This window comes from Oncorhynchus kisutch, linkage group LG1, assembly GCF_002021735.2.
Source record: "Oncorhynchus kisutch isolate 150728-3 linkage group LG1, Okis_V2, whole genome shotgun sequence".
Lineage (NCBI taxonomy): Eukaryota > Metazoa > Chordata > Actinopteri > Salmoniformes > Salmonidae > Oncorhynchus > Oncorhynchus kisutch.
This window is the reverse complement of record NC_034174.2, coordinates 38,952,716-38,964,818: the sequence shown is the minus strand read 5'-3', so window position 1 is coordinate 38,964,818 and position 12,103 is coordinate 38,952,716. Positions and strand designations below refer to the sequence as shown.

The window sequence follows — 12,103 nt, the reverse complement described above, 5'->3', positions numbered from 1 at the left end:
CGATAGACAGCTCTCCCTGATTGAGAACCATATCCGGCCAAAACATAGAAACAGAAAACATAGAAATAAAGAAACTAGAACGCCCACCCTAGTCACACCCTGGCCTAACCAAAATAGAGAATAAAAGCCTCTCTATGGCCAGGGCGTGACAGATAGAGAGGGAGACAAGTGGAGAAAGAGGTGCCCTGTGTCACACACAAAGAAATGAAAAATATGACCAAGGTCACTGAACATCTTTATCAAAGACAATCTCTGCCTCTGAAGCCAAATTCTCATAAACTTAAGAGTTGCTGTATAAACACCTCAGCAGGGGATTCTAAAACCCTACTATGAGAGCAGCACTTTTGTCCTTGGTTTCCTTCAACAAGGCCAAAATGGATAGAGTAAGAGCTCCAAAGAGCTTTTGGGCTCCAAGCTACAGTCCATGTTACAATTAATATTAGATATCAGTTAGGATAAAATAAATCCAAAATAAGGGATATCTAAACATCTATCGGACCTCAATGCATAATACATCACTAGCTGCACTTCAATAGAACTACAAATAACCGTTGCTTCATTTCAGCTTGACAACAGTCACCTAAGCAACAACAGTGATGAGATCAGTGTCACAGAAATGAGGGAGAACTTCTCATCTCCCTCACAAATGAAAACAGATTAAAATCAGAAACACTGTGCTTATTAGGTAGGAAACAGAAACAGCATGACACATGGGCCCTATTATCTTTTATTAAAACTTTGATAAAACAGCGATATAATCATAATGAACAGGAGACAAGCAAGGCAGTGGTTTAGATACAGATGTATGATCTTAATTTGATCACTCCGTCACAGAGAATTTTCCTGCAAACTGTAGTGTATTTGAGGTTTAAAAAGGCTTTTACAGTGCCATCAGAAAGTATTCACACCCCTTCACTTTTTCGACATTTTGTTACATTTCAAATGGATAAATTGAGATGTGTCACTGGCCTACACACAATAGCTCATAATGTCAAAGTGGAATTATGTTTTTCGAAACGTTTACAAATGATTTAAAAATGAAAATCTGAAATGTCTTGAGTCAATAAGTATTCAAGCCCTTTGTTATGGCAAGCCTAAATAGGTTCAGTAGTAAACATCTGCTTTATTAACACGTTCCATAATGAAGTTGCATGGACTCGCTTGGTGTGCAATAATGATTTATGAATGACCACCTCATCTCTGTATCCCACACATACAATTATCTGTAAGGTCCCTCAGTCGAGCAGTGCATTTCAAACACAGATTGACACACAAAGACCAGGGAGGTTTTCCAATGCCTCGCAAAGAAAGGCACCTATTGGTAGATGGGTAAAAAAAAACTGAATATCCCTTTGAGCATGATGAAGTTATTAATTACACTTGGAAATGGATAAAAACACTCAGGGATTTCTTCATGAGGCCAATGGTGACTTTCAAACAGATATAGTTTAATGGGTGTGATAGGAGAAAACTGAGGATGGTTCAACAAAATTGCAGTTACTCCAAAATACTAAACTAAATGACAGAGTGAAAAGAAGGAAGCCTGTACAGAATAAAAATATTCCAAAACATGCATCATGTTTGCAAAAAGGCACTAAAGTAAAACTGCAAAAAATGTGGCAAAGAAATTAACTTTATGTCCTTTATACAAAGCGTTATGTTTGCGGCAAATCCAACACAACTCATCCCATTTTCAAGCATGGTGGTGGCCACATCATGTTTTGGCTATGCTTGTCAACGGCAAACACTAGGGAGTTTTTTTAGGATAAAGAGCTAAGAATAGAGCTAAGCACAGGCAAATCCTGGAGGAAAACCTGGTCATTCTGCCTTCCTACATACACTGGGAGAAAATTTCACCTTTTAGCATGACAATAACCTAAAACACTCAGCCAACTAAACACTGGAGTTACTTAACTAGATGACATTGAATGTTCCTGAGTGTCCTAGTTACAGTTTTGACTTAAATCGTCTAGCAATGATCAACAGACAGCTTCACAGAGCTTGAATATTTTTTTAAAGAATAATGTGCAAATATTGTACAATCCAGGTGTGCTCTTAGAAACTTACCCAGAAAGACTCACAGCCGTAATCACTGCCAAAGGTGATTCTAACATGTACTGACTCAGGGATGTGAACACTTGTGTAAATTAGAAATTTAACATTATCATATTTAACCTATTTTGAATTCAGGCTGTAACAACAAAATGTGGAATAAATCAAGGGGTATGAATCCTTTCTGAAGGCACTGTAATTTCCACAAGCATTTTAAACTTGATTCCACTTAACACACACACACACCTTCTTTGGTCACACTTTCAACAACCTGTCTGTCAGTACTCATGACTAATTCTAATTCATGTCTCCTGTCGCATTCAATCTAGTTTAGAAAAAACTACTGAAAATAAAATGAAAAGCAACTTACTGCTGAGAGAGAAAACCGTCACACACACACACACACACGTTCTGTACCTGTTGCAGAGAGCTATCCTGGGGGTGTAGTTTCTGGGCAAAGAGCTCAGTCAGAGTCCTGTTCTGTCTCTCCAGGTCAAATACACGCATCTTCAACTTAATACACTCCTCCCGCAGGTCCTAGGACAAAACACACAACACAAATAAAAAAACAACTGACACACACACACACCTTGTTGTGTAATGAACTGTTCCTCGACTTCATCAACATCATTGATTTGCCTTGATGCACCATGTCTTACCTTTTGACTCAGAAGGGCCTGTACCACATGGTTGGCAACCTGAATGAAATATAATACAAGTTTAATCTTTGCTTCGGTCTGTGGTCAGAAATTGAGAATGATTTTGGAGTCTTAAGAGTGGACAGTAATCATAGCAGAGTATAAAAGCTGAGACATTTTAAGTAATGGGGTACAGAGACAGACAGAATACAGTGTGACAGTGTCAGGATGACATTCTCCTAATGTATACTGCAGCTCTATATGAAAACTCACCTCATCCAGACACCTTTCATACGCCTCTCTCTGGCTCTCATTCGCAAGGGCCAGGACTGAATTATCAGCCTACAAAGGAGAGAGAGAGGAGAGAAAAGAGATAGACGTATGTAATCGGTGTCTATCGAAAGCATTCATTTGACAACAAAGATCAACCTCAGGAGATTCATCCCCACCTCTGTTTCATATGATCCGTTTCAAATGTCTACACCTAGAATGAAAAAATCCCTTGATTTCACAATCTTTCCCAACAATATGTTCTGTTTCATTTCATGGAGAATTTAACAGTGTTAAAGAATGGAAGAAAGAGGAAATTATGAGGTAGGTATTTTTCTCTTCTCCTTCTCCTTCTCCTTGCTCTGATAGGTGCAGATGGAGTCAAAGAGAATCCGGCCACCGGCTCATTCGCCATGATCAAAAGCGCGAATATGTCACCGCGGCGAAGACGAAATCGAAGGGCTGATAGGGGACAGACTGAGTGATGGGGAAAGAAGGAACAAAGTAGAAAGAGAGGGAAGTGGAAAGAGAGGGAAGCATTCTGAAAGATTGAAAGAAAGAGGGAAACAGAGACAAGATGAGGAGGGTTAGTAGTTTGATTTATTTGAAATGATTAGGATCTCTTTTAGTACTCATTTGGACTAATCTTCTAAGTGCCATTAAGTAGTGGAGGAAATAATGGGAAAGAAAAAAGAACGAACAGGCTGATTGGAATAAAAAAGGGAGCGAGTGAGAAAGAAGAAAAACATAGAAAACAGAGGCACTAAAACCACCAGTGTCTGCACATCAAAACAGCCCTCACACATGTAATGCTCCCTCTACAGTGGGTCACAGAAGCTGTGATGGGCCCAAGTGCTCAATGATCAGGTGAACGGTGAGGGAAAAAGGAAGACGAGAGACCAAATCATTTCCCCGCACTATAAACTCACATCTCAACCAAGCAGAGAAAACAGAGTTTTCTATCTGTTTGTTTATGACGTTTCGCAGGGGAACAGGAATCAGAGACTAGCTTAGTAAAAAAAAATTGCATTATTAAGTGTGTGTGTGTGTGTGTGAGACAGAGAATGTGTGGGCAAGCCAGTTCAGTTCAAGCCAGATAAAGGGCGAGATCATTTCTTAAATAGATAAACATATACACATTGGTCAATGTATAATCTTATGGAGATTTGGTTCGGCCTCTGATTTGAGCGTTAATCACCTTTAAAGTAGGGCTTGGTGGATCCCTCAGTGAGCAGTACAAGATGATCACAATCAATATAATTCCCCGCAGAACAGGGAAGAGACGCAGCAGCAATTACAGCCTGATTCACACATCAATACACCGCTGTGCTAAGGGTGAAGGTGTGTGCACGTGTATACAAATTGGGACAGGGAGAGACCGTATGTGAAAGTGTCATCTTTGTAGTGTATAGGTAGGGAATTTTTCTGTGTGTGTGTGTGAGTATATATATATATATATATATGTGTGTGTGTGTGTGTGTGTGTGTGTGTGTGTGATCCTGTTACATCTGAAACTCAATGGGTCGCTCAACTACCCAACCTGAGAGCAATATGTGTAATAAGCTTCAATGGTGTCCTCTACACAAAGTGTGGGTTGGCTGACATATAGGAGGCAGAGGACCATCACCTGATTCTTCAACATTTCATAAGTACTGCAGGGCCTCAGTCGAGGGTATATAACCACAGTAACAGTAAGAGCCCTCTCCATCACAGTGGCATGATTATAAAACACAAAAATGTTGTTTTTTTTCTAAAAAAGAGGCTCAGAGAAGAAGTGTTTTAAAGCACTTTCTTTCCCACCTCTCATTCTGCCACTAGGGCTCAGGAGATAGGGTCAGAAGAGCTGGGAGACTTTAAGGTGTTATAACAACTTTTAAAGTGCTGCAGCGGTCTATAGTGCCGAGTTAAGAGATTTAACACAGGCACTTAAGGCTCTAATGGCAGAGCCTTTTAGATTTGTCGATAAAGCAAAGCCCTGAAAGTAGCTGCAGGTTACTCAGTCGTGTGATATCCATCATCCTGTACTAAGCTGGGAGGAGAGTGGGGGTATGTCATGCAAAGTGGCCCCTGGCTCCCTGAACATCCCTTCCAAAATACCCTTATCGCCAAAAGAGATAAAAATAGTGAATTAGTAAAATGCGGGGAGGGATCTTTGACCCACAAAACCATTCAAAACCAATACTATTATTGAGCATATAAATGGTATATTCACTTGCCATGCCAGGCTCTCAGCTGACTTCTATGGCCTCCCACCCATCACTACATACATAAGCATCCTATTCATTCAGAGATCAGACTGTGTTAAAACAGCTTATTTCACGGGAGGAGGGAGACACCTGGTGGAATATGATACAATTAAATTAAATCAGGGCTATCAAGAGTCTAAGAGTAGGAGTGCTGATCTACAAAGCATCTCAGAAAAGGTTCTGGGAATCCTGCTAAAACCTGTTTTAAGACAAAAACAAAACAACTCTTAGCTCAGAGTAGGTTTAAGGAGGATGTTAAGACACTGCCCAGACAAACTGTGAGCCAGGAGTAAAATCAACTTCTAAAAGTTTCTCAGCTCTGTAATCACAACAACTTGAGGTACAGCAAAGATAGTGATGACGCTCATTGACATTGCTGCAAATTATGGGAAATAACCAATAGCAATGAGGCATCGCCAACTGCAAACTCCATAGCACACTTCAGACAACCACAGTGAACGTGACTGTACATCAAATGGTGCAATGGTAAAACGTTCAATATACTTTTCACCTGACAATCACTTTGCCTACTCTTAATTATTAACTAATGAACTTTTATTTTATCCTTCCTTCTTCATCACACTGTCTGTGTGGGTGGACCATTTCAATGTCTGTGATATGTACGCCGAGGAACTTAAACAACTTTCCACCTTCTCCACTGCTGTCCCTTCGATGTGCTCCCTCTGCTGTTTCCTAAAGTCCACGATCATCTCCTTTGTTTTGTTGACGTTGAGTGAGAGGTTGTTTTCCTGACACCACACTCCGAGTGATCTCACCTCCTCCCTGTAGACTGTCTCGTTGTTGTTGTTGGTAATCAAGCCCACGTCGTCTGCAAACTTGATGATTGAGTTGGAGGTGTGCATGGCCACGCAGTCGTGGGTGAACAGGGAGTACAGGAGGGGGCTGAGCATGCACCCTTGTGGGGCCCCAGTGTTGATGGTCAGCGAAGTGGAGATATTGTTTCCTACCTTCACCACCTGGGGGCGGCACATTAGAAAGTCCAGGACCCAATTCCACAGGGCGGGGTTGAGACCCAGGGCCTCCAGCTTGATGATGAGCTTGGAGGGTACTATGGTGCTGAATGCTGAGCTGTAGTCAATGAACAGCATTCTGACATAGGTATTAATTTTGTCCAGATGGGATAGGGCAGTGTGCAGTGTGAAGTCAATTGCATCGTCTGTGGTCCTGTTGGGGCGGTATGCAAACTGAAGTGGATCCTAGGGTGGCCGGTAAGGTGGAGGTGATATGATCCTTGACTAGTCTCTCAAAGCACTTCATGATGACGCAACTGAGTGCTACAGGGCGGTTGTCATTTAGTTCAGTTATCTTTGCCTTCTTGGGTACAGGAACAATGGTGGCCATCTTGAAGCATGTGGGGACAGCAGACTGGGATAGGGAGCAATTGAATATGTCCGTAAACACACCAGCCAGCTGGTCTGGGCAATGCTTTGAGGACGCGGCTAGGGATGCCGTCTGGGCCAGCAGCCTGCGAGGGTCAACACGTTTAGAATGTTATTCTCACGTCAGCCACGGAGAAGGGGGGGCTGGATTTATTTTTGTTGTCTTGGTTGGATTTCTTTCCAGTAGACCCTGCCACATATGTCTCGTGTCTGAGCCGTTGAATTACAACTCCACCTTGTCCCTGTACTGGCATTTCGCTTGTTTGATTGCCTTGCGGAGGGAATAGTTACACTGTTTATATTCAGACATATTCCCAGAGCTCTTTCCATGGCATGGTTAAATGCGGTGGATCGTGCTTTCAGTTTTGCCGCGAATGCCGCCATCCATCCACGGTTTCTGGTTAGGATAGGTTTTAATAGTCACAATGGGTAGAAAATCTCCAATGCACTTCTTTATAAACACTCTCACCGAGTTAGCGTATAGGTTGATGTTGTTCTACGAGGCTGACCAGAACATATTCCAGTCTGCATGATCAAAACAATACATCACTGTAGAAGGCTCCCTGCTATTCAGGACCTCTATACCAGGCGGTGTCAGAGGAAGGCCCTAAAATGTGTCAAAGACTCCAGCCACCTAAGTCATAGACTGTTGTCTCTAGCTCATTGGCAAGGTGTACTGATGCACCAAGTCTGGAACCAACAGGACCCTGAACTGCTTCTACCCCCAAGCCATCAAATATTTAATGGACTATCTGCATTGGCCCATTGGCTCTTTTTTTACTCATCACATACGCTGCTGCTACTGTTTATTATCTATCCTGTTTCCTAGTCACTCACCCTTACTTGTTGGCACGGACAGTTTTTTGTGGTTAATTCTAAGTTTCTTTTCTTTCCACAAGAAGCTTGAAAAGAAACTGTTTATCTCTTTAAACCAGTGCTGAGGGACGTGAAGTGGAATAGCTGACATAAGGAAAGATCGTCTCGGGAGTATGCTCATCTTTATCACCTCTGCGCTACCCTATAGTGATAAAGGTAGAATATAATGTTGTAATGTCGTCCCGAATGGTTTTAAGGAGACCTGGTCCATTTAGAGGAAATATCTTATTAACTGGTGACTTGATATTTCTCCCAAGGTATTTCATGCAAATGGAGCATTTCCCTTGTGAGCTGGAAATGTGTGGTGGTTCAGAAGAATAGCCTCACTCTTACTCTGATTATACCTTATTTTCAGAAAATTACAAATGCTTGTATGAGCTGTTGCACACTCAGTATCGAACTGCTGTGATTAAGATATCATCAGCATGTAGGTTGACTGAAGTTATGACCACTCAGATTGATACAGATCGATCAGACCCCTTGACTTTTTCCACATTCTATTACAGCCTTATTCTAATATGGATTTTTTTTTTAATCCTCACCAATCTACATACAATACCGCATAATGGCAAAGCAAAAACAGGTTTGACGTTTTTGCAAATTTATACAAAATTTTTAAAAAGACCTATCACGTTTACATAAGTATTCAGACCCTTTACTCAGTACTTTGTTGAAGCACCTTTGGCAGAAATTACAACCTTGAGTCTTCTTGGGTATGACGCTACAACCTTGGGACACCTGTATTTCTGGAGTTTCTCCCATTCTTCTCTGCAGATCCTCTCAAATTCTGTCAGGTTGGATGGGGAGCCCGGGCTCTGGCTGGGCCACAAAAGGACATTCAGAGACTTGTCCCGAAGCCACTCCTGTGTTGTCTTGGCTGTGTGCTTAGGGTCATTGTCCTGTTGGAAGGTGAACCTTCACCCCCAGTCTGAGGTCCTGAGCACTATGGAGCAGGTTTTTATCAAGGATCTCTCTGTACTTTGCTCAGTTCATCTTTCCATCGATCCTGACTAGTCTCCCAGTTAGGTCTGTGGTGTTCACGAAATTACATCAGCCACTGATTGTCAAGCAAATAACTGTCGACCTCATGGTAATTGACCGTTAATTAACATAAACACATTTAGCATCTCCTGGCTTCCACACAGCCTACAACCCACTCATGCTGACATTTTAAACATCTACATTTTAGTCTAATAAATCAATGTAATATAGCCTACACCTTCACAATAAATCCATGATTTATTTTAGACAGGTCTAAAGAAGCATGATATAATGAAAATGTAGTTTATTTAAGAAGAACAGAATAGCATACTCTGAGTTTCCTTATGTTAGGTCCTGATGTGGCTATGCCAAATGGCTGTGGGCTACACCAGTTCATTTAACAGACAAGATTTGCTTAGAATGCTGTGGCATTATTTCATATTATTTTATAGTATGAAGAATACAATTGAACAACAAGGATTTTTCTCCAACCGATTTGAGCGAGAGCGCACATGCGACTATTCAGTGTTGAGCAGTTAACAAAGAAATAGGTACTCCTATATGCTTCATTTAGAGTTATTAATTTCACTTTAGTTGTTCTACAAACATGTTTTGATTTTTAATACATTGTAAGGCTGCATGATGCAACTGTAATGATGATTTGAAAAAAAGTGAGCTCTGGCATGAACTCTGCTTTTTGCGCAGGCTGTACACTCTTCGTCAGTCGCCTAATAATACCTTGAATTTCCCCGCAGCATCCCCTTTGTGTGGCAAAACTCACGGGATGGAACTGCTCGCGTCCTTATCCAATTCCGAGGTGCATATTAAAGATATTGGAAGAACTGTCCACATCTACTTTTCGTCAGCCAACCAGATGAGTAGGCCTAATGAACAGCAGAAGCACTAGCCTATGTCAATCTACTATCCCCCATAGAACAAAAGTTGACCTATTCTATTCTTTGCGATAAATACATAATCCAAAGAGTCTGGGGCAGTTGTGGGATGCGATAGATCACAAATGAGTAAATCCACTAGCATCCCAAAACTTTTTTACGCAATGAGGCTGATGCAACAGATAAGAACGTTTAGTTTAAAATGTTGATAAACTATTAGGCTATTCTTCACATTATAAGTGCAGCAATGCGCACATGGCAGTAGGCTTCAAGTGCGAATGTTCCATTAGCAGGAAAACACCATTCTCAAAAGCAACCACAAATGCGATTATGCATGTAATGCTTTAATTAAAAAAGGTGAAAATCATCTTCCCCAAACTTGAAACTCATGCGCTGTTTATGTATGCCAGTTAGGCTCTACACCTCTTGTAAAGCAGATTAATGTGCTTAATTTTAAGAAGTTATTTAGCCACTTTTGATACAAACCTTATTAAAACATATAGGCCTATGGGCTAGGCTACATGAGGTGTGCGACTATGATTCGAAGAAGTAGCACAAAAAAGGCATTGTTTCTAATGCTGGGCATCATCCACAAGTGATAATATATAATTCACAACTGATAGGCTAATATTGTCACCCATTGGACTATTCTTGATTTAATATTGTCGTTACATACACTAAATAATATATGTGTGACATTTGTTTTGATTAGAATGGACCATTTTGCAAATGTATTAAAAAATCTAATATAAAAAAAATAATCGATATCATCTATGCACTTAAATAGCGAATGGAAGACGCTTTTCCTTGTGGTTTATTTTCATGCCAGCCAGGTATACTATACTCCTGTTGTAAATATAAGCAATGTGCTTAATATTAGGAAAGTTGAAAAATAAATATAGTAGGCCTAGCCTATAGAAAGAGGTCATCACTCTGTTTTCTAGCGCAATAGCCTATTGAAATGTTGCACAACATCAGCTCATGGGCTCTCATGAAGTGTTTGATTAGATTTTTTAATACATTTGCATTAATGTCAGAGTGATTAGAGGGACAATAGAGTGCTGAGTACCAGGCAGTTAGCAAGTTTGGTAGGCTACTAATGACCATCAGCAGCATCAGACCTTGGAGAAGCCTAATTACCGTGACTAAGCGGTCACATGGAATTTGACTGCCTCCATGGATCATGACCGCGGTAATACAGTCACCGCAATAGCCCTACTCCCAGTCCCTGCTGCTGAAAAACATTCCCACAGCAGGATGCTGCAACTACCATGCTTCAGTATGGATAGTACCAGGTTTCATCCAGATGTGACACTTTGCATTCAGGCCAAAAAGTTAATTCTTGGTTTCATCAGACCAGAGAACCTTCCTGACCGCTTCTACCCCGATTGCTCAGTTTGGCTGGGCGGCCAGCTCTAGGAAGAGTCTTGGTGATTCCAAACTTATTCCATTTCAGAATGATGAGGCCACTGTGTTCTTGGGGACCTTCAATGCTGCAGAAATGTGCTGGTGCCCTTCCCCAGATCCGTGCCTCAACACAATCCTGTCTCAGAGCTCGACGGACAATTCCTTTGACCTCATGGCTTGGTTTTTGCTCTAACATGGCTTGGTTTTTGCACTGACAGGTGTGTGCCTTTCCAAATCATGTCCAATCAATTGAATTTACCACAGGTGGACTCCAATCAAGTTGTAGAAACATCAAGGATGATCAATGGAAACAGGATGCACCTGAGCGCAATTTCACGTCTAAAGGGTCGAATACTTATTTCAGTTTTTTATTCTTAAAAAATTTGCAAATTATTTCTAAAAACCTGTTTTATTTCATACATTTAAAAATAAGGCTGTAACGTAACAAAAGTTTGAAAAAGTCAATGGGTCTGAATACTTTCCAAATGCACTGTATATCCTTCTTAGCTCTATGGTGCAGGTGAGGGGCTCTAGTGCCAAAATTAATAGACTGGGGACGCAGGGCAACTTGTAGAACAGAAGAGCTGAAAGGGGTCAGATATCATACCATTAGTTTTAACTGAAGTAATATCTTAATGATAGAGTTCCCTAATCTATTGCACGATAACAGACCCCAAACCAAATCGAGAGTGTGCATATAACAGGTAAGACCACCATTCTATCAAAAGCTTTCTCTGCATCCAGCGATACTGCTAGTGCTGGATTCCGGAGAGAGCTAGCCCTTGACATTACATGAGAAAGGTCTCATGTTGTTGGGAGGATAAATGACTTGGTACAAACCCCACCTGATCCAGGTGTATTAAAGAGGGGATAGCCTTCTCTATGGGCATAGCAAGGATCTAGACAAACAATTCATTGTCGTTATTTAATAAACTCAAAGGACGAAAGTGGTCATTTGCATAGGATCCTTGCTAGGCTTTGGTAGCAGAGAGATGGTGGCAGAACGCATGCTCATTGACCGATTATCAATTATGTCAGTGTACAGCTAAACAAGCAATGGAGACAATGTGTTCTGGAAACACGTACAATTCTAGAGGACTCTACTGGCAGATATGATTTCCTTATACAGAACAGGTGCATCCATTGTCATTATATTTTTCTCCTTAAGAGCGGGCAGTGATATATCTTTTTTCATCCATCTCTCTTTGTTATTGGCATTCAGACATTCAGATTTAGACCGTCCCGAGTAGTACTCTCTAAAAGCAGAGTTAGGCCTAAATAGTTTTTGATCACATACTACAGACCCATTACAATCCTGAATGGCTGGAATTGTTTAAATA

At 41.0% G+C, this 12,103-nt stretch overlaps 1 protein-coding gene across 1 annotated transcript in view; it reads right to left on the bottom strand.

The window, feature by feature from the left end:
* Nucleotides 1-12,103, bottom strand: part of LOC109872447 (nck-associated protein 5-like) — a 109,152-nt gene that overhangs the window by 18,348 nt on the left and 78,701 nt on the right. Inside the window, exons 5-7 of the mRNA XM_031835437.1 lie at nt 2,964-3,032; nt 2,712-2,750; nt 2,470-2,589 (exon numbers count right to left, since the gene is read on the bottom strand). Coding sequence (XP_031691297.1) covers nt 2,470-2,589; nt 2,712-2,750; nt 2,964-3,032 — 228 coding nt within the window. The remainder of the gene's footprint in view (nt 1-2,469; nt 2,590-2,711; nt 2,751-2,963; nt 3,033-12,103) is intronic.